The sequence below is a fragment of the Pongo abelii genome, chromosome 12, assembly GCF_028885655.2.
Source record: "Pongo abelii isolate AG06213 chromosome 12, NHGRI_mPonAbe1-v2.0_pri, whole genome shotgun sequence".
Lineage (NCBI taxonomy): Eukaryota > Metazoa > Chordata > Mammalia > Primates > Hominidae > Pongo > Pongo abelii.
Window position 1 is genome coordinate 27,882,003 of NC_071997.2, and position 23,625 is coordinate 27,905,627.

At 39.2% G+C, this 23,625-nt stretch overlaps 3 protein-coding genes across 7 annotated transcripts in view; 1 reads left to right on the forward strand and 2 right to left on the reverse strand.

Annotated features, from left to right (window-relative positions):
- Positions 1-14,796, reverse strand: LOC112131933 (thioredoxin domain-containing protein 9-like). The gene is made up of 4 exons (XM_054547798.1): positions 14,620-14,796; positions 9,032-9,150; positions 2,919-3,173; positions 1-776 (listed from the first exon to the last, which is right to left on the reverse strand). Exons 1-4 carry the CDS (start codon positions 14,794-14,796, stop codon positions 659-661), a joined length of 669 nt encoding a protein of 222 aa, XP_054403773.1. The 3' UTR covers positions 1-658.
- The window catches only part of LOC100448218 (large ribosomal subunit protein uL30m), a 178,491-nt gene that overhangs the window by 25,006 nt on the left and 129,860 nt on the right, over positions 1-23,625 (forward strand). The window contains exon 2 of one of the 2 annotated variants that reach the window (XM_054547323.2): positions 13,572-13,677. The exons of the other annotated variant lie outside the window; for it this stretch is intronic. The gene's annotated coding sequence lies outside the window, so the exon portion shown is untranslated. The remainder of the gene's footprint in view (positions 1-13,571; positions 13,678-23,625) is intronic. 2 annotated transcript variants of the gene reach the window in all.
- Positions 9,032-23,625, reverse strand: part of LOC100448586 (MIT domain-containing protein 1) — a 20,821-nt gene continuing 6,227 nt past the window's right edge. For 2 of the 4 annotated variants that reach the window (XM_024241833.2, XM_054547314.1), the window contains exons 2-7: positions 22,711-22,812; positions 20,277-20,413; positions 20,110-20,196; positions 19,300-19,415; positions 18,317-18,377; positions 18,030-18,237 (exon numbers count right to left, since the gene is read on the reverse strand). In XM_024241833.2, the coding sequence (XP_024097601.1) occupies positions 18,142-18,237; positions 18,317-18,377; positions 19,300-19,415; positions 20,110-20,196; positions 20,277-20,413; positions 22,711-22,812 (599 nt within the window). In that variant the 3' untranslated portion in view covers positions 18,030-18,141. Of the gene's footprint in view, positions 9,151-16,411; positions 16,611-18,029; positions 18,238-18,316; positions 18,378-19,299; positions 19,416-20,109; positions 20,197-20,276; positions 20,414-22,710; positions 22,813-23,625 lie in introns of those variants that run through there. The other 2 variants (XR_008522077.2, XM_024241834.2) reach the window with 2 other exon arrangements.

Genomic DNA, 23,625 nt, shown 5'->3' on the forward strand with positions numbered 1-23,625 from the left:
TTCCAGTTACAGGTGTTTTATTGAGCAGAGACAGTGAAGTTCCTTATGCTGTTATTTCAAAAGTGTTTCCTGGTTTCTTTTTAATCAATGTCTTAAAATACAAGCAATCAGGACCCTTTAAATAAGGCAGTATGTTCACAAATCAAAATAGCTTTCTGCTGGCATCAGTTGATTCAACATCAACATGCAGTGTCCAGAATAAATAAGCAGTTCCTTAATGGTTATTTAAATATATTCCAGAAGAGTGTTTATAATTCATTTACAAGTGCAGTATTGCACTAGTAAATGTTACTTGACCTCTTGTATAAATAATGCCGATTAAGAATTAGTCCTGGAATAGTTTTTGAATTTCTAACTCTGTAGATCTAAAACACAATTGTAAATGGTATAAAGATGTAAGAATCATATTGTGATAAAGTCAATCTCAAAAATAGAGAACCCAGACCCTTCCCAGATAATTTAAGAACTGAGTTTTCCTCAACTTAAACATGATGGCCACACAGAAAGTAGTAAAGACACCTTTCGATGTGATACAACTGTATAAAACTCGAGAATATGAGTATTTAGATGACCAATGTATAGACATTAATAGAATTTTAAAAACACATTTAAATCTGAAGCAGGAAAAAAAAGACAATTTACAAAGAATTATTGAGCTCTAATCATCATCAGAGTCTGAATCATATTTCTTTCCTCGGATAGTTTTCTTTTCCAGCTTTGTGAAGTTTGTTCCAAATTTCTTTTGGTTCTGAAATGGTGGCTCCATTAAATTTCCACTAAAAAAAAAAAACCAGCATTTTATTCTTTATGATTTAGTACTAGTATACTAAACTGCACAAAAATCTATTTTTGTTTTCTTCCTGTAACATAGAATAAAATTTCTTTAAAATGCTGGTGTCAGGGAAGAGGTATAATGCTTATATTGATGGTTAATAGCCTTAAACCTTATTTTATACTACTAAATGTTTTAAATCAATTTTATTTTCCTTTCTTTTTGAGACAGGGTCTCACTCTGTGGCCCAGGCTGATGTGCAGTGGTGTGATCACAGCTCACTGCAACCTCCAGTTCCTGGGCTCAAGCGATCCTCCCACCTCAGCCTCCCGAGTGGCTGGGACTACAGGTATGTGCCACCATGCTCAGTTAATTTTTACATTTTTTGCAGTGATGACATCTCACTACATTGCCCAGGCTGGTCTTGAACTCTTAGGCTCAAGCGATCCTCCTGCTTTGGCATCCCAAAGTGCTGGGATTATAGGTATGAGCCACTGTACCAGACCTATTTTCCTTTTTATCATTAATTATGGATTAACATTTGGTTAACACAGTGCTCGGTTGTCACCGGAAATGAGAGAAACCATCACACACCTCCTGATATGATGCATCACTTCCATAATATGCCTGTCAAAAATCGATAATCTGAATCTAATCTTGAGGAAATATAAGACAAACCCAAACTGGGAGATGTTCTCCAAAATAAACAGTTTGTACTCTTCAAAAACATCAGTCTTAAGAACCAAAGAACAATGGTAACTAAAGACGTAATAACTAAATGTGCTGCATTTTTGGTATGAAGGACAATATTGGGACAATGAGAAAACTTGAAATAAGAACAGTAAATTACACAATAATTCCTGTTTTAGTAATTGTACTGTTGCTACATAAGAAAATGTTCTTGTTCTTAGAAAATACATATGGAAGTCTTTAGGAGTAAAGGGACACTGTATTCACAACTTCCACTCAAATGGTTCCCAAAATACTTCATAGTATCTATAAAGACAATGATAAAACAAATATAAAATGTTTAAAATTGGGTAATATGGGCAAAGGGTCAATGAGGATTCTTTGTACTAGTTTGCAGGGGGTTGTTTCTACTAGTTTTTTGTAGAGACAAGGTCTCATCTCACTATGTTGCCCAAATTGGTCTCAAACTCCTGGCCTCAACTGATTCTCCCACCTCAGCCTCTCAAAGTTTGTAATCTTCTGAGATTACACAAGTGCCCCACCTGGCTGCAATTTGTTTAAGGCTTAAAATTACTTCAAAATATATAACTTTATTTAATACATATTAATATTTTATGTTAATATTAAGAAAATGAAACCAATTTCTACAACATAGGAATGATTTCGGCACGTCTAGGACAGTCAGAGAAAAGACGGGAGGGAAATGGGGGAGAGAGAAAAACGTGAGAGAACCTTCTACTTCCTGAAAGGCAGCATGACTCTGGAATGGTAATTGCACAATTTTACCTGTTACTTTTGCAAATCAAGAAAAGGCAAAAAAGACAAGATGATATGCTCTGATTTGTGGAATTAGATAAATTATTTGTCTGAAGAAGTGGACAAGGAAATGGAAGTTGGATTTTAGATTGTTTTCAAACTAAAACTGTTCTTCATAGCAAGCAATGTAAGCTAGGCATAGAAACCTTTTTGTATTCATCAGCCTCTATAAGTAAAACAGAAATATCTATGTTAAAAATCTAGTATTTTAAAATATAACTTTCTTTGCAAGAGTCTGCTTTTAATTTTTATTTTATCAAAGAGAATCACTTAAGTCAGAATCCATTTGAGTAATCTGGCTTAAATTAGGGAACAGTCAACACTGGATTGCCATTTTAAGTTTCCAGATTAATACAAAATTATTGTCAATAGTATACGTTAAGCTGAAAACTTTTATAGTCAGGAGTACGTTGAGACTCAGTTTTACCTATTAAATCAGTTTTATCTGTAAATCTGATTTTGCTGTAAAATCACGCTAATATTACAAACTTCAAAACACATGCTTTTCCTTTGAGAAACTTTCTACATCTCAGCCGAAATGCCTTAATTTCATAAAATAAATGTTACAATACAAAAATCTTTTGGAAAAATATCAACTATATACGAATTAAAATCAATCTCTTCTTTTGTTAAAAGTTACCTGTAATTAAGAATGTCAGAAGAACCGAGCCTCCATTCTAAAGTTTCTGTGGTGAAGTCATCTGTATTTCCTAGGTCAGTAAACCCAACAACATAATCTTGTGTTTTCCCATCTTTTAGCAGTGCTAATGTGGGAATGACTTTGATACGCAGTCTCTCACAAAGGAAAGGTGCTTTTTCCACATTCAGCTTCAAAAATTTGGTCTCGAGGTGTTTCTTGGACAATATCGCCAGATGTCTGTCTAGTATTTTACACCTGTAAGTAACCACACATTGAAAATTATAAGCTAAAACCACAGATCGCTTTTTTCAAAATAAATATCATTAAGGGAAATCTAATTATGTAGTTTTTCTGTTGACTCTCATAACATGGCAGCCAATTTAAACTTGTGTCAGATGACCTCACTTCCAGATCAGAGGTTAGCTGCCTGATTACGAGATGGGAAAACGGCCTATAAGATTCTAGAAAGTCAGATTTGCATTAATGATATTCTCTTTTAAAATATTAAATATATGCTTTAAGTCATAAAGGAAGTTGTCCTATCTCTTACACAGGAAACTTGAAGAGGAACAAACTGAAACTTGACAGAACTCGGAAGAGACTTACAAGAATCAGAAGTGCACACATGGTGCCATATTTGGAAGTCATGAAGAAAAACTGAACATCATTACTGAGGAAAAACTTCTTACTCCTAAATATGCAACACTGTCAGTAAGAAGCACATTAAGGCTAAGGGTTACTAATAATATTTAAATAAATGTGGCCATTATGCTTCTAGGGAATTAAAAAATACCAGTAGTAACTTTTTTATTTTTTATTTTTTTGGAGGTAGAGTATTGCTCTGTCACCCAGGCTGGAGTGCAGTGGCATGAGCTCGGCTCACTGCAAGCTCCACCTCCCTGGTTCATGCCATTCTCCTGCCTCAGCCTCCCGAGTAGCTGGGACTACAGGCACCTGCCACCACGCCCGGCTAATTTTTTGTATTTTTAGTAGAGACGGGGTTTCACCGTGTTAGCCAGGATGGTCTTCATCTCCTGACTTCGTGATCCGCCTGCCTCAGCCTCCCAAAGTGCTGGGATTACAGGCGTGAGCCACTGCACCCAGCCCACCAGTAGTAACTTTTATTAAGCCATCTTCCAATGAAGATGGAAACAGAAGTGAGATTTTCTTGGCCAGGTGCGGTGGCTCACTCCTGTAATCTTGGCACTTTGGGAGGCTGAGGCAGGCGGATCACTTGAAGTCAGTAGTTTGAGACCAGCCTAGCCAACACGGTGAAACCCTGTCTCTACTAAAAATACAAAAATTAGCTGGGTGTGGTGGTGCATGCCTGTAGGCCCAGCTACTTGGGAGGCTGAGGCAGGAGAATCACTTGAACCTGGGAGGTGGAGGCTGCAGTGAGCCGAAATTGTGCCATTGTACTCCAACCTGGGCAACATAGTGAGACTCCACCTCAACAAACAAACAAAAAACAAACAAAAAAAGTGACATCTTCTTTACATTAAAATTTATTTTCTGGGCAACACAGTGAGACTCCATCTCAACAAACAAAAAACAAACAAAAAAGTGACATCTTCTTTACATTAAAATGTATTTTCTGGCCTGATGCAGTGGCTCACGCCTGTAATCCCAACACTTTGGGAGGCTGAGGTGGGCAGATCACTTGAGGCCAAGAGTTCAAGACCAGCCTGGTCAATATGGTGAAACCCCATCTCTACTAAAAATAATAAAAATTAGCTGGGCGTCATGATGGGCACCTGAAACCCCAGCTACACAGAAGGCTGAGGCACGAGAATCACTTGAACCTGGGAGGTGGGAGTTACAGTGAGCTAAGATTATACCACTGCACTCCAGGCTAGGCGACAGAGTGAGACTCTGTCTCAAAAAATCTGTAAATTGACTTAAAATTTTTTTTAAGGTGATGGAAATGTTATAAAATTAGATTGTGGTGGTAGTTGGACACCTCTGTAAATAGACTAGAATTTATTAAATTGGGCATTTAAAATGGATGAATTTTATGGCATTAAATTACATTCTAATAAAGCTGTTTGAAAACAAAGCAAAATACTGCTCTACAGGGCAGTGAATTTGCTTCAGGGCATCTATGGACTCTTCAAAAGTATATCATAAATTTTATTTTTCTGGGAAAGAGAACATAGCTTTTATTAGATTCTCAAAGGGATCTAAGACCCATAAAACTTTTTAAGAACCACTAGATTAAACTGTCAATTTCCTCCTACCACTAAAATTCTATGACTCTAAAATTCTAAAGTTTATTTCTTCAAAATTAAAATGATTAAAAAAAATTTCATTTCCAAAAAAAAAAAAAAAAAAAAAATTCATTTTCGACTGGCCAATTCACGAGTGTTTCTAAAACAGACTGTTGTAACAATCTTTTAGACCGGTCATTCTTAACCCCAGGTGTTCATTATGATCAACTTTTACTTATTTATTTTGAGTTGGACTCTCACTCTTGTCACCCAGGCTGGAGTGCAGTGGCGCGATCTCAGCTCACTGTAACCTCTGCCTCCTGGGTTCAATCGATTCTCCTGCTTCAGGCTCCCAAGTAGCTGGGATTACAGGCACCTGCCACCATGCCCGGCTAATTTTTGTATTTTTAGTAGTGATGGGGTTTCACCATGTTGACTAGGCTGGTCTTGAATTGCTGACCTCAAGCAATCCACCCGCCTCAGCCTCCCAAAGTGCTGGGATTAGAGGTGTGAGCTACCACACCCAGCCTGCCGTCAACTTTTAAAATATCCAGATGAATCAAAATTCTCTGGCAGTGGAGTTGGGAAACATACAGCTGTTCTTATGCTCAAATAAAGCTTGAGAACTACCTCTTTAGATGACTAACACACAAAATACTTCATGGTTATTTTTACCAGTAAGCTTTATGTGTATTTGATGTAGTTTTTCCTGAACTAAGTTTGGGTCTAACATAAGTTATGTGTAACCTTGGTGCCTCATCACTTTTTCCCTGGATATATCTTTTCATATGTCACTCATGTAGTTCAGTAACAAGATTTCAGTGAAAAATGGTAAGAGAGAACAAATTAATAAATGGTTTTTAAATAAAGCTCAAAACAAATGATAAATCAACCTTCATATGAGAAATATGTTCCTGAAAATTTGTAAATAAATCAACTCCATACTTTAACTGCAGTAAGGAACGTATTTTTTTTTTTTTTTGAGATGGAGTCTCGCTCTGTCGCCCAGGCTAGAGTGCAGTGACACGACCTCTGCTCACTATAACCTCCACCTCCTGGGTTCAAGCAATTCTCCTGTCTCAGCCTCCTGAGAAGCTAGGATTACAGGCACCCGCACCATGCCTGGCTAATTTTAATTTGTATTTAAAGAGCAAGACAGAGTCTTGCTCTGTTGCCAGGCTGGAGTGCAGTGGCACGATCTCGGCTCAATGCAACCTCCACCTCCCAGGTTCAAGCAATTCCCCTGCCTCAGCCTCCTGTGCAACTGGGACTACAGGCACATGCCACCATGCCCGGCTAATTTTTTGTATTTTAGTAGAGATGGGTTTTCACCATGTTGGCCAGGATGGCCTCGATCTCCTGACCTCATGATCCACCTGCCTCGGCCTCCCAAAGTACTGGGATTACAGGCATGAGCCATGGCGCCCAACCCGTCAATCAGTTTTTAAAAATCCAAAACAACAGTCACGGTATAAATAGCTATAGGCCTTTATGTACGTTTAAAAATAACTAAAAGAGCATAATTAGATTGTTTATAACACAAAGGATAAAAGCTTGAGGTGATGGATACTCCATTTACCCTGATGTGATTATTAAACATTGCATGTCTGTGTTAAAATATCTCATGTACCCCATATTTACCTACTACTACCCACAAAAATTAAAAATTAAAAAAATAGCAATGGGCTTAAAACATGGGTTCAAATCTCTCTTTTTTTTTTTATCATTTAGTATCTGAGTGATACTAGGTGAGTCACTTAATTTCTCCAAATCTTGGCTTCTATACATGAAATACAGGAATAATAATAAGTGCCTCTGAAGATTATTGTGAATGTTCTAGGGATAATATACATGAAAGCATCCTGCCTACTATGTGCTAGGAACTTTGCTAATATATGAAGTTAACTGGATGATTTTGATTTTTCAGTTCTGTTTGAAGGTGAGTACTCCTGGTGATGCACTGTTTATATACCATCAAATGTATTTATTGACCATCTACTATGTGTCAGGCAGTTGCTTTAGGGCTATGATCCCAGAGAACAGTAGGTCACAATACAGGCAAATGCGCTGCCTCACAAAACCAACAATTGGGAAAGACATAAAAAAAACAAGTGAGGCCGGGTGCCGTGGCTCATACTTGTAATCCCAACACTTTGGGAGGCCAAGGTGGGTGGATCACCTGAGGTCAGGAGTTTGAGACCAGCCTGGCCAATCTGGAGAAACCCCATCTCTACTAAAAATACAAAAATTAGCCGGGTGTAGTGCTGGGTGCCTGTAGCCCTGGCTACTCGGGAGGCTGAGGCAGGAGAATCACTTGAACCCGGGAGGTGGAGGTTGGAGTGAGCCAAGATCCTGCCATTGCACTCTAGCCTGGGTGACAGTGTAAAAGTCTGTCTCAAAAACAAAAAAAAAAAAACAAGTGGACAAATAATATTTTACATACTAGTATATTTATATATCACCTCATCATATTTGTCAGAGGTTGGCAACTTGAGGACTGTGTGCCAATGGGAGATGGCTATGTACCACAAGGGCAGAGGTTTCTCTGATACCTTTCTACCTGCCTAATCCCTTCTCTCACTGTTCCTCACAAGGGATTCCACCACCTCAATATTTTGTTTCATTTTTATTCTCTTAGTCAGTGAACGCCAGGCAATCAATTCTTGAAAGATGTTAACTAATAATGAAGCTGTTGGGTTGTGAGATCAAGACAAAGGGGCAAGAAGGCCACAGAAATGAGAAAGACAGCAGAGCTGAAACCACAGTGAGTGCCAGAATCTCTAGAGCATAGTGCTTGTCTGTCCCGGGTAGGCAGGTGCCAGTCAGCAGATGACTGCCATTACAGTTCCAGCTATGCTATTAGCAAGTTTTCTGATTTTTTAAAGAAAAATTCTAAATGTGGATATTTTCAAAAGGAGTTATCTCTCAATTTTTAAGTGTTGGCAACTAATCAAATCTGTGCACAAAAAACCACAAAGGCTTGGATCCTTTGGTTTAAGATATGACCTCTTCTGAGGAGGTATTAACATTTTATAAGAGATCTGCCTCCTTAGAGAAATTTGGAGACCTAGGGTGGTCTAAGAAAAATCACTTCTCCTTCTAGCCAAGATTGGCAATCCCAACTCTGCTCTGGTGAAAGGTTTAGCCAAGCCACCATCTCCTCATCACAGATGCTAGTTCCTTCAAGGAGGAACTGAAGGAACACTGACTCTCAACAGCTGTTGCCTGTTCCCAATATCGTGGCTATATCACAATACTAGAGGGAAATAATTACTGTCGTGGTGATAAAAAGTTTAAGTGTACATTTCTAAGATGTTTTTAGTTAGCTAGTGAAAATACAATTCAAAAATATAAGCCATTTATATGGGAATATTGACTTTCAGTAATATTCATTTATACTTTTGCATGTAACTGTTCTTTAAGTTACTGTTTAAAATAACAACTTTTTTTTCTTTTTTTTTTGAGATGGAGTCTCACTCTATCGCTCAAGCTGAAGTGCAGTGTCGCGATCTCCACTCACTGCAACCTCCGTCTTCCGGGTTCAAGCAATTCTCCCACCTCAGCCTCCCCAGTAGCTGGGACTACAGGTGCCTGCCACCACACCCGGCTAATTTTGTAGTTTCAGTAGAGGCAGGGTTTCGCCATGTTGGCCAGGCTGGTCTTGAACTCCTGACCTCAAGTGATCCACCCCGCCCTTGGCCTCCCAAAGTGCTGAGATTGCAGGCTTGAGTCACTGGGCCCCTGCCTGCTTAACTTAATACTAAATAACATATGATAGAATACAATGAAACAACTTAGGAAGTTTTTTCTTTTAGTTTTCTTAATTTCTCTAGTAAGCCAGTATATCTCCAGCCAAACAATTCACTGTGTTTTTTTAGAAAAAGTCACAGATGGAAACAAAGTTACCTGAATGTGGAGTCTCTGTAGAAATGGCAAACCACATTTTCACTCTCCTTGACTTCTTGAAAAAATTCTCTTTCGCTAGGGATTTCTCTGTATTCCCCATGTCCTTTAGAAAGCCATTCCTAATTTGGAGAGAGGAAAAACATTACACATGTGAGATATCTCTTTCAGAACCACTTGACATTTTAAGTGTCCAAATCACCATCGTATTTTGTAATGAAGTCAATTAAAAAAAAAAAAAAGTGTTTTTTGTTTTGTTTTGTTTTTTTTTTGAGACGGAGTCTTGCTCTGTCACCAGGCCGGAGGGCAGTAGCGCGATCTTGGCTCACTGCAACCTCCAACTCCCGGGTTCAAGCAATTCTCCTGCTTCAGCCTCCCAAGTAGCTGGGACTACAGGCGGGCACCAGTATGTCCAGCTACTTTTTGTATTTTTAGTAGAGATGGGTTTTCACCATGTTGGCCAGGATGGTCTCGATCTCTTGACCTTGTGATCCGCCTGCCTCGGCTTCCCAAAGTGCTGGGATTATAGGTGTGAGCCACCGTGCCCGGCCCAAAAGTGTGTTTTTTTTGAGAATGGGTCTTGCTAAAGTTGCCCAGGATGGAGTGTGGTGGCATGATCATAGCTCACTGCAGCCTCAACCTCCTGGGCTCAAGAGATCCTCCTACATCGTCTCCCAAGGAGTTGGGACCACTGGCACATGCCACACCACGCCTGGCATTTTTTTTTTTTTTTTTTTTTTTGGTAGAGACGGGGTTTTACTATATTGCCCAGGCTGGTGTCAAACTCCTAGGTTCAAGCAATCCTCCCACCTTGTCCTCCAAAAGTGCTGGAGTTACAGACATGAGCCACTGTGCCTGGCTGAAGTGAAGGAAAAATGAATTTCTTTTAGCAATTTACTTTCCTGTTTCTACTGTCAATGCAAAACTAGTCTATGGACAGTTAATGTCTCCACAGCGTGGCCTGGGTTCAAGACAATTACCTGTCTTTGTAGCTTAAAACATCTATTTTCTCAGAACTTTCCAAATAAAAATTTAGACTTGAGAGACTCAGAATGTAAATATCCACTTAACTCTATCCATGTACTCTTAAACTACTAAAACCAGAAGCATTTGATCCAAGTTACTACAAGTCTTTTAAAAATAATGCTCATGAGGCTGGGTGCAGTAGCTCATGCCTGTAATCCCAGCACTTTGGGAGGCTGAGGCGGCTGGATCACCTGAGGTCAGGAGTTCCAGACTAGCCTGGCCAACATGGTGAAACCCCGTCTCTACTTAAAAAAAAAAAAAAAAAAATACAAGAAATTACCTAGCCGTGGTGGTAGCCACCTGTAATCCCAGCTACTTGGGAGGCTGAGGCAGGAGAATTGCTTGAACCCGGGAGGCAGAGGTTGCAGTGAGCTGGGATCACGCTACTGCCTGGCCAACAGAGTGAGACTCTGTCTCAAAAATAAATAAAAATAAAAATAATGCTTATGAGATAAACCCAATTCGTCTTGGGGAGAGAAGGAGGATACTGCAGCTCTGAAGCTCAAGAGCCCTGTCTGCTTTTGATAACCACCTTATAAATGTTTAAAAAGCCTCTATACCTGCACTAATTGTTAGAAAGGTCATCTCACACTGAACTGCAATATATCCGTAATTCTGGTCTGTGGATTCCAGCTTGGACAAAGATTAAAGTTTTAATCTCTTTCCCACGTGGGCCCTTCAAACATCACATATTGCCTAAGTTTTCCCTTCTCCACATTGAACACTTCCAGTTCCTTTTAACTGTTCTCATATGAAAAGATTTCTAGAGTTCCTACTCTTCCAGGATATCAACTAAACACACTCTAATTCACCAATGTCTTCTTAAAATGTGACAGAGGTCTGAATCCAGCCTCCAGAAGGGGTCCAACCAAAGAGCCAGGAGGGCCTTCTCCCTTCCTCCTCTGGACGTCAGTGAACATGGCCCAGACTACATTAATGACTGCGGTGTCAGAATCACATCCACTTACATTGAGCTGACACTCGCAGGAGACCCTGATATTTTCTTATGTGAAATTTCTATACACAGTTTAACTCTCAAATACAATTCCCCAATGACATATGACGTTTCATGACTGCTTTCACAACTTACCAATGATATGTGCCCTTAAAAAGTATTTGTTAGGCTGGGCGCAGTGGCTCACACCTGTAATCTCAGCACTTTGGGAGGCTGAGGCAGGTGGATCACTTGAGGACAGGAGTTTGAGAACAGCCTGGGTAACATGGCGAAACCCTGTCTCTACAAAAAATATGAAAATTAGCCAGGTGTGTTGGCACACACCTGTAATCCTGGCTCCTCGGGGGCTGCAGCACAATAATTGCTTGAACTCCGAAGGCGGAGGTTGCAGTGAGCCAAGATCACACCACTGCACTCCAGCCTGGGTGACAGAGCAAGACTCTGTCTCAAAAAAAAAAGTATTTGTATTTTAAAAAGCTGCTATTTCTAGGCCGGGCGCAGTGGCTCACGCCTGTAATACTAGCACTTTGAGAGGCTGAGGTGGGCGGATCACCTGAGGTCAGGAGTTCAAGATCAGCCTGGCCAACATGGCGAAATCCCATCTCTACTAAAAATACAAAAATTAGCCGGGCATGGTGGCAGGCGTCCGTAATCCCAGCTACTTGGGAGGCTGAGGCAGAAGAATCGCTTGATTCTGGGAGTTGGAGGTTGCAGTGAGCTGAGAATGTGCCACTGCACTCCAGCCGGAGCAACAGAGCAAGACTCTATCTCAAAAAAAAAAAAAAAAAGCTGCTATTTCTTTTCATTATTTATTCTCAGGTATTTAACCAAGAGGCTGAAGACCCAAACCTGTCCTGGCTCCTTTGAGGGAGGATGTGCCCATTCCAAACCTCTACCAATGCTCAGGGCCTCTGCTGACACATTTGCTACACCCCTGTGCTCTTAGCATAGCCCCTTTTGGACAGCGTGTGCTCCTAAGGTATCTGCAGAACAGAATCAAGCAGGATGGGCCTACCTGAGGCATGGCAGCCGGGCAGCACCTGGCTCTCAGTGGCTGTCACCCAAGCCTCTGCTTAACTCCTATTTCTTACCTTATCCCTCTATTCTGCTCCCTACCTACGTGTGCCAGCTCTAGTTAACAGTAGGAGGGTGCTTGGCTGACAGAAGAATATAAATTGACCTAGGCCTAGTAAGTGCCGAGTGTAAGTCAATGCATACAATGATCTCCCCAATACCCTCGTAGATCAGAAAATCAAAATTACTGTATAATCTAATTACTGCATAATCTCTTATAAAAAGCATATCTACACAAATCACTAGCTTGCTTGCTAGTGAGGGTCGGGGGTGGTGGCTCACGCCTGTAATCCCAGCACTCTGAGAGGCTGAGGCAGGCGGATCACCTGAGGTCAGGAGTTCCAAGACCAGCATGGCCAACATGGTGAAACCCCATGCCTACTAAAAATACAAAATTTAGCCAGATGTGGTGGCAGGTGCCTGTTATGCCAGCTGAGGCAGAAGAATCGCCTGAACCCGGGAGGTGGAGTTTGTGGTGAGCCAAGATCACGCCACAGCATTCCAGCCTGGGTGACAGGGCGAGACTCCATCTCAAAAAAAAAAGTATAGATATAGATATAGATTGAATGTCAAATGAAATAATAGTATGGGGAGGGAAATGCGTGTGTGCGTATACACGCTTAGAAATAAAATGGGTTTAACACCAAAATGTTAATTGTGATTAGGACTATCAATGCTTTTATTTTCTTCTTGCTTATCTGTATTTTCTCATTTTTCTCGATGAACATTTGTTACTTGTGAATTCAACATAATTTGGCTTTAAGATATATTATAGGTAATGTGGCTGAGTACAGTGGCTCATGCCTGTAATCCCAGCACTTTGGGAGGCCAAGGCGGGAGGATCGCTTGAGCCCAGGAGTTTGAGACCAACCTGGGCAACATGGTGAAATCCTGTCTCTAAGAGAAAAGAAAAAAAGATATATTACATAATGTATTTACAGCAGACTTATTGTTTGAAAACTGTGAAATTATTTCAACTGAAATTATTTGAAATTTGTCTTCATTTATTTCTTTTGAATACTTGGTTATAGTGGCATGCTCATAGGTCACTACAGCCTTGAACTGGGCTCAAGTGATCCTCTTGCCTCAGGTTCTGGAGTAGCTGGAACTACAGGTGCTCAACACCATGCCCAGCTCCCTCTTTGTTTATGAGTTGTTCTATTTTAATATATCTCGGTAGTTCCAGGCCCCATCCTTTTTTTATTTTTAGGAAGAGCAGGCATGGACACAGGGTTTTGCCTACAATTGATTATCTCAGAGTTGGGGTGGGGTGAGTGATTTTGTTTTTCAAGGTGTTCTTGGGACAAACATGATTGGCAGTTTAGCAGGTTTAATGGGCAGGTCCTTTTGTTATTTAAAAGCAATATTAAATACCAAGTAAACACAACTTTGAAGAGATTACTCATGAGCATTTCACACTTGTTACCACCTATGAAAATTATTTTTTGAGAAAGGTTAAAAATCCTGATATGATGTGCTTTGGTGCAGTAATACCATGTTTCTCCAGAGAGAGGATATCATCAGGCAAAGGGTGTTAAGGGCTTCGAGTTCCAAATTGGAAATTTGACCAACCCCTGAAACAGATGGACCCAAGGTATGTTTTGCAGTGGTTTCCCCAGAACTTTCTGAATGTTTGCATATGGGGATGAGAGAGGAGTCAAAGTGGCATATATATATATACAGAGAGAGAGAGAGAGAGAGAGTCTTATTTTTTTGAGACAGAGTCTCATTCTGTCACCTAAGTTGGAATACAGAGGTATGATCTCAGCTCACTGCAACTGCTGCCTAGTGGGTTCAAGTGATCTTCCTGTCTCAGCCTCCCAAGTAGCTGGGACTACAGGCTTGCACCACCACGCCTGGCTAATTTTTGTATTTTGAGTGCAGACGGGTTTCACTATGTTGGCCAGGCTGTTCTTGAACTCCTGACCTCAGGTGATCTGCCTGCCTCAGCCTCCCAGAGTCCTGAGATTACAGGTGTGAGCCACTGCACCTGGCCTTTACTCCTAGATTTCTTATGAGACTGGATGGATGGGAGTATACATGGGGAGTAGGGGAGTGTATATCAAAAGTTTGGTTGGGGTGTATTATATTTGAAATGTTTGTGTGCTTCTGAGATGTCATACAGGCAGTTGAATAATTCCAAGGAGAAGTCTTGGCTTAATTTATAAATTTGAGGGCTGACCGCACATAAATAGTATTTTAAGTCATGAGAATGAATAATTTTGGACTTATATGTCTCGGCTTAATTTATAAATTTGAGGGCTGAATGCATATAAATAGTATTTTAAGTCATGAAAATGAATAATTTTAGACTTTTATAATTCATCTAAAGTTTAAATTTTAAACTATTTAATATTCAGCATCTGAGTCCCCTTATGTTTGCGGACTTCTCCACCTGGTAGGAGGTAGAGCCTACTTCCTTCTATGGAAACAAAAGTTTACTATACTCTTTCCTGGTCTTCGTTGAAGCTCAGGCGTGGGCACATGACTTAAGCTGTGCCAATCAGATGCAACTGCTCCATATTTTGAATTAGACACTAGTGATGCAGAACATCTGGAATGATGAGAACCCTTCTCTGGAAGTAGCGACAGGGGCCTGAATTTCTGGGGTAATGAAGGCAGTGAGGCTAGCAGTGATAGTTTCCAAGCCAGTGATATCAATGATGTAGGCTACTGCATCCAGCCCTTGCATCAGTTTCAGCAGGAGTGTCATCTGATTAGTTGTGGGTAGTGATTCTAGATGTGATTTTTCACTCCAAAACCTCTGTCTCAGTCTATAGCTCAACTACCTACTATTCTTATAATAAACCCCTTTTTTGCTTATATCAGGTAGGAGCAGTTTTTGTTGCTTTTTACTAAGAACACTTACCATGTAATCCCTTAGGGAAAGAGTTTGAATTAAAAAAAAAAAAAAAAAGAGGTTACTACCTAGTACCTAGCTTGGGAGAACTTCAGTATTTAAAATGTAAGAATGGAGGAAGAGAGTATGTTTCATGAAAGTCAAGAGTTTCAAGAAGGCAGTAGCCAACTGGGTCAAATGTTTCTGAAAGGTCACATAATACGAGAGTTTAAAGGTGCCCATTGAATATGGTGGTACAGAGATCACTGTTGACCTTAGCAAAAACGATTTCAGTGGAGTAATTGGGGCAATAGCCAGACTGAAGTGAGTTAAAGCAAATAGGTGGTGAGGAAATAAGAAAAAAAAAAAAAATACAGAGAACACTCTTTGAAGAAGTTTTTCATGAAGAATGAAAAAATAGGGTGGCATCTGGCTCGAGATGTGTGTACTAATAGGAATGATGCAGTACAGCAGGAGAGATTGCTCTAAGGCCCAAGTCCCTGTGGAGGCTAAAGGAGGTCAGGTCAAGGTCACTGCTAAACATCTGGCCATCATCCTTATATATTAGGAATACTGACTGTAATTTTATAAATTTGATCTCTTATTTTTTTTTTGACTTAGTTTATGTTTCCTTTTACTCAAGTTTTGTATATTTACATGACCAAGTCTTTTGCTCTTAACAGTTCTGGGGCTTTCTGTTATACTCAGTTCATTACGTGGGGTTTTAAAATATGTATATATAAATTTTTCATTAATTAGCTCTGTAATACATTTAGATTTCTTTATATGGTGTCAACATCATTACAGAAAAATTTCTTTATGCAGAGTAAGACAGAGGCCTTAATGTTATTTTTTCCAACCATTTGTTGAGCTCTTTCTCCACTAACTTAAAATGTCACCTTTGTTATATATTAAATACTCATTCATACACAATTTCTCTCTTTCAAATGTGCTTCTGGACTCTTTTATTCTATCCCACTGATTTATTTGCCCATGCCTATGCCCATACATTTTTAAGAAAATTATTGTAGCCATGTCTTTATAGCTGGTCAAGCAAGTCTCCAGGTGTTAGTCTCTTTTGTCATTTAATTTATAAATTAAGTTAGAGAGAACTGACATTAAGTCTTCCCATTCAGGAATACAATTTGTCTTTCTAGTTACCCTAATTTTCTTTTATATCCCTCCATAAAGCTTACAGTTGTTCATATAGTTCTTAACACATTTCTTGATATATTTAAGCTGTACCTGGTAGGCTTCTGGTGCTCTAATTAGATCTGGGGATAGAAAATATCTAGAATGGATAGCATGTCTGTAGACTCTTTTCTTTAAATATCACAATGTCTTAGCCAGGATTTTTATAGAAGTTGGATAAAAGTTAATTGCACAGGGTTGTGGATTGCTAATTCTCCATAGTAACAGATTCATATGCTTTAGAAATCAGAATTGTTATTTTAACATGAAAGTAAAGAGGTCTAACACATATTCTTACCTTAATTAAGAGCTACTCCATTTCCACGTGGCATCGGGTACTGGGCAAGATAAGCAAAGATACTGTGCAGAAAGGAACTTCGGATCAGGCCAACACTTGTTCAAGTGTTTTCCTGACACCCTGAATTTCCATATGATACAGCTTAGCAAATTAGTTTGAGTCTAAAATTTTTCAGATTCAATATTATCAGCACCTGAACCTGAAAAGATTTAAAAAAAAAAAAATCAGGAACTGTTCTGGAAGCCCTTCCTGGCCTTTTATGCCAGCTCCATCTTGTACCTACCAGCTGTCCCACAAAAGGAAAACATAGTGTCTAAGGCTTGCCCAAGACCACTCTGTCCAACCTTTTTCCCATGGTCTCTAGCTTTGGTCCTCTACACCGTTTAACTCTGTTGAATAGTCCTCAGATGTGACATTTATACATGCACTCTCCAATACTCAACACTGGTACTATAGTTTTCCTCTTACATATGTTAGCTTAGCTGGGTTTTTTTATTTGTTTGTTTTTTTATTTTGAGATGGAGTTTTACTCTTGTTGCCCAGGCTGGAGTGCAATGACATGATCTCCACTCACCGCAGCCTCCACCTCCAGGGTTCAAGCAATTCTGCCTCAGCCTCCCGAGTAGCTGGAATTACAGGCATGTACCACCACGGCCGGCTAATTTTGTATTTTTAATAAAGACGGGGTTTCTCCATGTTGGCCAGGCTGGTCTCAAACTCCTGACCTCAGGTGATCCGCCTGCCTTTGCCTCCCAAAGTGCTGGGATTACAGGCATGAGGCACTGTGCCCAGCCAGCATGTTCTTTGAGCTGTGGACCACCCACTACCTCTAGCGTACAACCCCTCTTCCAGCCTGTCTCCATGGAATCTATTCTGTCTCCAACCACACAACTGGCATCTGGATGAAAAGCTTACCCAGAACAGTTGATTCTAAGCTGCAAGGCTTTACAAATGTGCCAGCCAAAGTGAATGAGCTGCAAAATGCATTTGGATTAACTGAACGGGTTGATTTGCCTTCATGGAGTTAGGTAATACTGCACAACTGCATGATGGTAAATGTTTACCAACGACAATTATCTTAATTGTAACAAAATTAACATTTTACTTTCCTGTTTATTAGACCCCAAGCCCATCTGTCTTTTTTTTTTCTTTTCTTTTTTTTTTTTTTTTTTGAGACAGGGTCTGGCTCTGTCACCCAGGCTAGAGTGCAGTGGTGCAGTCTCAGCTCACTGCAGCCTCAACCTCCTAGGCTCAAGTGATCCTTCCACCTCACCCTCCCAAGTAGCTAGGACTATAGGCACATGCCACCATGCCTGGCTCATTTTTTTTTTTTGCAGACACAGGTTGCCCAAGCTCCATCTGTCTCTTTAAAAGCACTCTAATCCATGGTGTCTTTCCCTCCTGGACTTAAAACTCCCACAGGCAAAATTAAGATCTAATTCATCTTCCTAATAGATGCTCATTATTTGTTGACATGCTCCCGCAACCAAGTAACAGAGAAGCTGGTAAAATGTTTAAATTAGCTGTATTACTTGAAAGAAACATTGTAAATCTACTGAGTAATATATTTACAAAAATATTTAGGATTGTTCCCACAACTGAACGATGGATCCATAAATTAGTAGAAATATAAAAGTTTATTGTTAAATTCATACATTATAAAAGTGATCTTTTAAAAAAAATCCAATATTCACTTAAAGTAGACATAATACAAATTAGGCTACTGCCCGTCATATATTTTTTGTATGCTTCTTATGAAAAATGTCCACTGTTGTTTCATGACATGGTCTTAAATCAAAATCACAATATCCAAGGGAAAAATGACTCTAAGAAGAGAAGAAAAGAGTATCATTAAAAATGATACAAAAACAGTGCTACACATTTACTCATAAGATTATATCCTACCTGTGGTTTCTTAAAATAATCAAGTCCCCTTCCAATCTTAATCATCCATCCATTGTTGAACCTGTTGAAATTAGTATATAGTATTATATTCAAGACATTTAAGTCAGACTATTAATAAAGCTGTAGTGTATTAAGGGTCAGCAAAATTTCCCCCTAACAAAGCAAACCACTTCCTCCAGTGGCATGAGTTGAATCAAACCTGGGGTTCATTATGAGCTTTGTCCACAATGAAAACAGTCATAGAAACAATCAGTTGATTTAATTATCTGATAGTTTAATCTTGAATTTCAGCTTGTTGATAAAACTTTTTCGTGTTCTGCTAACAAGTGGTGGCAAAGTGTATTCAGGGAAACTGGTGGTGTTTCAAGAGTTCCCCTACCTAGAGATGGGGAATGTGCAGGAGGAGCCCTGGACCCCGACCTCTGCTTTAATAACTACAGCAGCTGCATTTTCATCTGTTTTGCATATTTAGTTTGTGATTAAGTTTTTATTAAAACTGAGTGCCCTTGCTATAAACATAACCACTGTGCTAAACAAAAGGAAGATATCACTAAAATAACTGCATATTCTGTTTTCTTATAGACTCAGGAAATTGTCATGCCTACTAGAATATTTAATAACCCATAAGAAGTAAAGCCACATTAAGTCAATATTAAGTTGACTAGAAATAAATTATTCTAATATCATAACACTATATATACAGTTGAGTAGACAGAAAAGTATTCTCTTTTTCTGTGACACAGAACATGTAAATATTATTCCATTAGGAAATATTAAACTCACACACAAAACACTTGGCTTACTTTGTCAAAAAGAAAGCCAAGTGTTTTTTTTCTTCTCGAAAGTGAAAAAGTACTAAATGGAGTTTTATTTGAATTTTAAATATTTATAAATTATTAAGTATATGCAATTATATAAAACATTTACAAAAATTTTAAGTATATATCAACTGCATAAAAATTAAAACATTATTGTAGACTAACCTAATTTCTCGGTCATGTATTGAAGAAGAGTATTGAACTTCCAACAGCACTCCGTGACTCCTGAGTGACTCTTCTATTTCTTGCAGGCCTCTACTTTGCTGCGCTTGCTCAATGCCCTGTTAATAGCAAAAATACGATTATCTGCCTCAGTTATTATTACTATCTTAAATTATCCCTAAGCTATACAATCTATATCACAGGTGGATTAAGATGGAAATGTTCTATACTAGTTTCAATGTCTGTTATCTCAAAGAAACAACCAAACAATATGAGGTAGTTTAAAGAGCAATTGTTTTTATCAAAATCACCTTTTTTTCTAATGTGAACATAACTCCATCCTGTCTCCTTAAATGTAGTTTAGAATAGTTTTAGTCATCCAAGTGGAGCTGACACCTTTTGAAATCAATTGTAGAAATCATAATTATTTAGAAGCATTCCTATTTTAAGTCAAAATCAAGATAGAGATGCCCACTACCATATCATGCTGCCATGCCCCAGATATAATAATTGGTAAAGAAACAAAATTGTCCATAGTGCAGACAGTGTGATTGCCTCCTAGAATATCCAAGAGACTAAACTAACAAACTATTTGAATAAGCGCATTTAGCAAAGTGGCCAAATACAAAATCAGCATCCTAAAATCAATAACTTTTTTTATGACATGTTATGCATACTGTTAGATAATAAGTTAATTCCCAAGGAAATAAATCTAGCTGAAGCACTGCATCTGTGTTTTCCTTGACTGGACTACATCTTGTAACTGAATAAAGTTAATAAGTTAAGAAAGAGTAAGTGCTTTCAGGTACCTACTTCATCCAGAGAGGTGAGAAGGTGAATAGTTTTTACTTTACACGGTCTCTTAATGAGCATCTCACAAAATCGAAGAAAGTTATACAGCTAAAAGACATTAGAATGGATTATTACTAATTTAGTACATTCAATATGATATTTCATTATATTTTAGTATGTTCACATACCTGATGAGTATGTCTAATATAAGGATCTTCTATCCAAACTTCTGTAACTGTCTCATGAAGGTATTCGCGAAAAAGTGACTCATAACTGAAACCTGTTGCATTCTCTTCTATTTTAATTTGCTTGTGATATTTTCCATCTATAAAACACAGGCTTCAACAGTAAAACCAGTGAGCATTTTTTTTACACATTTTATATTTTATATAGAGTGATTAATCAGCATCAGATACATATTAATTTTTTTAACTTATTCAGCAAATACTTATTGAATGCCTACTAAATATCATATACATTGCAGGATGTTACATGTACAAAGGTATTTAAGGCAAACCACTCCATTAAGTGATTTCTGCCTTCACAGAGGCTAGGCAAGGGGGAAAATCTAGAGGTTTCCTGGAACAGGTCCTTGAGCCAGATCCTATAGACCAGGCAGTTTGTTGAAGGGAGTAGTGTATATATAAAGGTATTCAATAACTTCCTGTCACCATGGGTAGCACCACATACTAAAACTCAGTGGCTATCTGGTCCTTCTCTTCAGACTTGTCTTTTTATGTCTTGCAATCTAATAACTAAAGTGAGTATTAAACATGAATGCAGGGCAGGGCGCGGTAGCTCACGCCTGTAATCCCAGCATTTTGGGAGGCCAAGGTAGGTAGATCATTTGAGGTCAGGAGTTCGAGACCAGCCTGGCCAACATGGTGAAACCCCAGCTCTACTAAAAATATAAAAAGTAGCCAGGCGTGATGTCAGGCGCCTGTAGTCCCAACTACCTGGGGGGCTGAGGCAGGAGAATCACTTGAACCCAGGTGGATGTTGCAGTGAGCTGAGATCACGCCACCACACTCCAGCCTGGGCAACAGAGCAAGACTCTACCTCAAAAAAAAAAAAAAAAAAAAAAGAGAAAGAAAAAACATTAATGCAGTATAATATGAAGCTTCAAAGTCTTTCTTGGCACGTGTAGAGTTTTAAACAAATTTTTAGTACTTCTTAATAACTCAAGCTAAAGACTGGGATGTCACAGGATCAATAGGATAGATCTATTGCTTTTGTTAATTCAAAATGAGCATTGAAAAAATTATCAGAAACCTTTAAGGTTTTAAAAAATTATGACCCCTGGCTGGGCGTGGTGGCTCACACTTGTAATCCCAGCACTTTGGGAGGCTGAGGCGGGAGGATCACCTGAGGTCAGGAGTTAGAGACCAGCCTGACCAATATGGCAAAACCTCAACTCTACTAAAAATAAAAAAATGAGCCAGGCTTGGTGTCGGGTGCCTGTGGTCCCAGCTACTCGGGAGGCTGAGACAGAAGAATTGCTTGAACCCAGGAGGCAGAGGTTGCAGTAAGCCGAGATCACGCCACTGCACTCCAGCCTGGGTAGCAAAGCGAGACTCTGTCTAAAAAAAAAAAAAAAAAAAAAAACCCTAATGGTAGCCCCTAAATTATACTTTACACTTTGTTTAAAAATCAGTAGTTTGGATTCTGTTCCAAATATTTCCACATAGATAATGTTGGCAACTATGCCTTATTTTTTAAGCCAAGATAGCCACATAGAGGTTAAAAATTTAATTCCATGTACTCAAAACCACAATGCTGAAGGTACTATATTTCATCAATGTTTTGGAGTAAAATTTCATTCTAAATTTCAAATCGGGGCTAAGGAAACACAACTTTATTCCCACTGAACAAAGGAGCTCAGTGGGGGGTCCCCAGGGTATGTACTGATACAGAACAGTAGGAAGAGATGGGGAAAGGGGTGTAGAAAGTATAGAGAGGAGGAAAAGCTGGGGCCTGGGGGCACTGGCTTTTGAGGGCAGCAGTACCTTTGGCTATAGCAAGCAGCAAGTATGCACTCAGGTAAGGGTGGAAATGGCCATTTACAGACATTTGTAAACTGGGTGCTTAGGAGTAGGGAACTAATAATAGGGAACAATACCTACCTGACCTCTAATCATTAGGAATGCTTAACTCCTGAGGTGTTTTGATTCACAACAAAATCTGAGAGAAAGCCCAGGAGTTTCTTTAGCTTCTTTCATGATTTTGGTCATTTCATAAAGCGAAATATAAATAAAATACACAATTTACATTCAGTATTCCTCTGTAGTATTTCTTAACGTAGGGTCCACACATAAGCTTCATAGGGATTTGTGAACCCCTTAAAAATGGCATGTAACATTCTCCAGTATGTATAGCTTTCATCAGATGTTCAAAGGGGTGTCTGACATTCCCACCCCGAACTAAAAACAAAAACCAAAACAAACAAACAAAAAAATTAAGAACAACTCCTGTATGGGAGTGGAAATACAGATTAAATCCTGTAAGCTCCCAGGGACAACTGGTCCAGACCACACAGAGCTCCAAAGGGCAGGAGCCAGAAACATTGGGTGAATGGACGGTCACAGTTGTTTATGGATGCGTTTTCTAAAACAACCTCTTTACCTTCTTTTTCTTGGTCCAAGTACTTCTTTATGTTTTCCGCTCTGTCCATGTATTTGGAAATTTTTTCTCTGAGATTACATCTCTTAGTATTATCTTTGGTACCTACAAATTTAAAAATATATATTATCAAGTATCAAAATAGTTTTTCTATTTAATTTGGGGATTATTTTCAGTTTCTCAAGTTTTCTACAAATTTCCTATCCTCTAGTATGGCTTGCCTCAGTCCTCAAACATACATAATAAGCTCAAATTTGGCTTGAACATACAAGACCTTCATAGTTACACAAAGTGTGATGCAGCTTGGTTTAGGAGTGGGAGCTCTTGACACTATGTCTCATCTCTGGGACATCAAATCTGGTGGGATGAAAGGTGGCTCATTACATGTCAAACTCATGTCTGAGCACTATTTTATCCTAATTACCCACAAGTTTGAAATTTTTGCATAATTAAAAGATAGCAAAAAATATTTATCTTCCACAAAACCAGCTACTCTTCCAGACTTCCCCATTATAGTTAATGCACATTTTTCCAGCTACCAGAAAAATGTTATTTTTGAATATACACGATCATAAAGTTTTACCCCAACCACCCCTCCTCCCAAATCAGTCAACAAATCACTTCTTGTTCCTCCCCTTCTTTCCTTTCAACATCGCTTATATTTTCCATAATAATCTCATTTTTTGTTTGTTTGTTTTGAGACGGAGTCTCGCTCTGTCGCCCAGGCTGGAGTGCAGTGGCATGATCTCGGCTCTCTGCAACCTCCACCTCCCGGGTTCAAGCAATTCTCCTGTCTTAGCCTCCCGAGTAGCTGGGACTACAGGCGCCCACCACCATGCCTGGCTAGTGTTTGTATTTTTAGTGGAGACTGGGTTTCACCATGTTGGTCAGGCTGGTCTCGAACTCCTGACCTCAAGT

Bases quoted from the DNA above. Each gene is read 5' to 3' on its own strand.
- LOC112131933 (XM_054547798.1), bottom strand. From the start codon at position 14,796: ATGACACTCCTGCTGAAACTGATGCAAGGGCTGGATGCAGTAGCCTAC. The intron at 9,151-14,619 runs GTCTAATTCAAA...TCTCCAAATTAG, and splicing joins AGATGTTCTGCATCACTAGT to GAATGGCTTTCTAAAGGACA. The intron at 777-2,918 runs GTAACTTTTAAC...TTTTTTTTTTAG, and splicing joins TCTGACATTCTTAATTACAG to TGGAAATTTAATGGAGCCAC.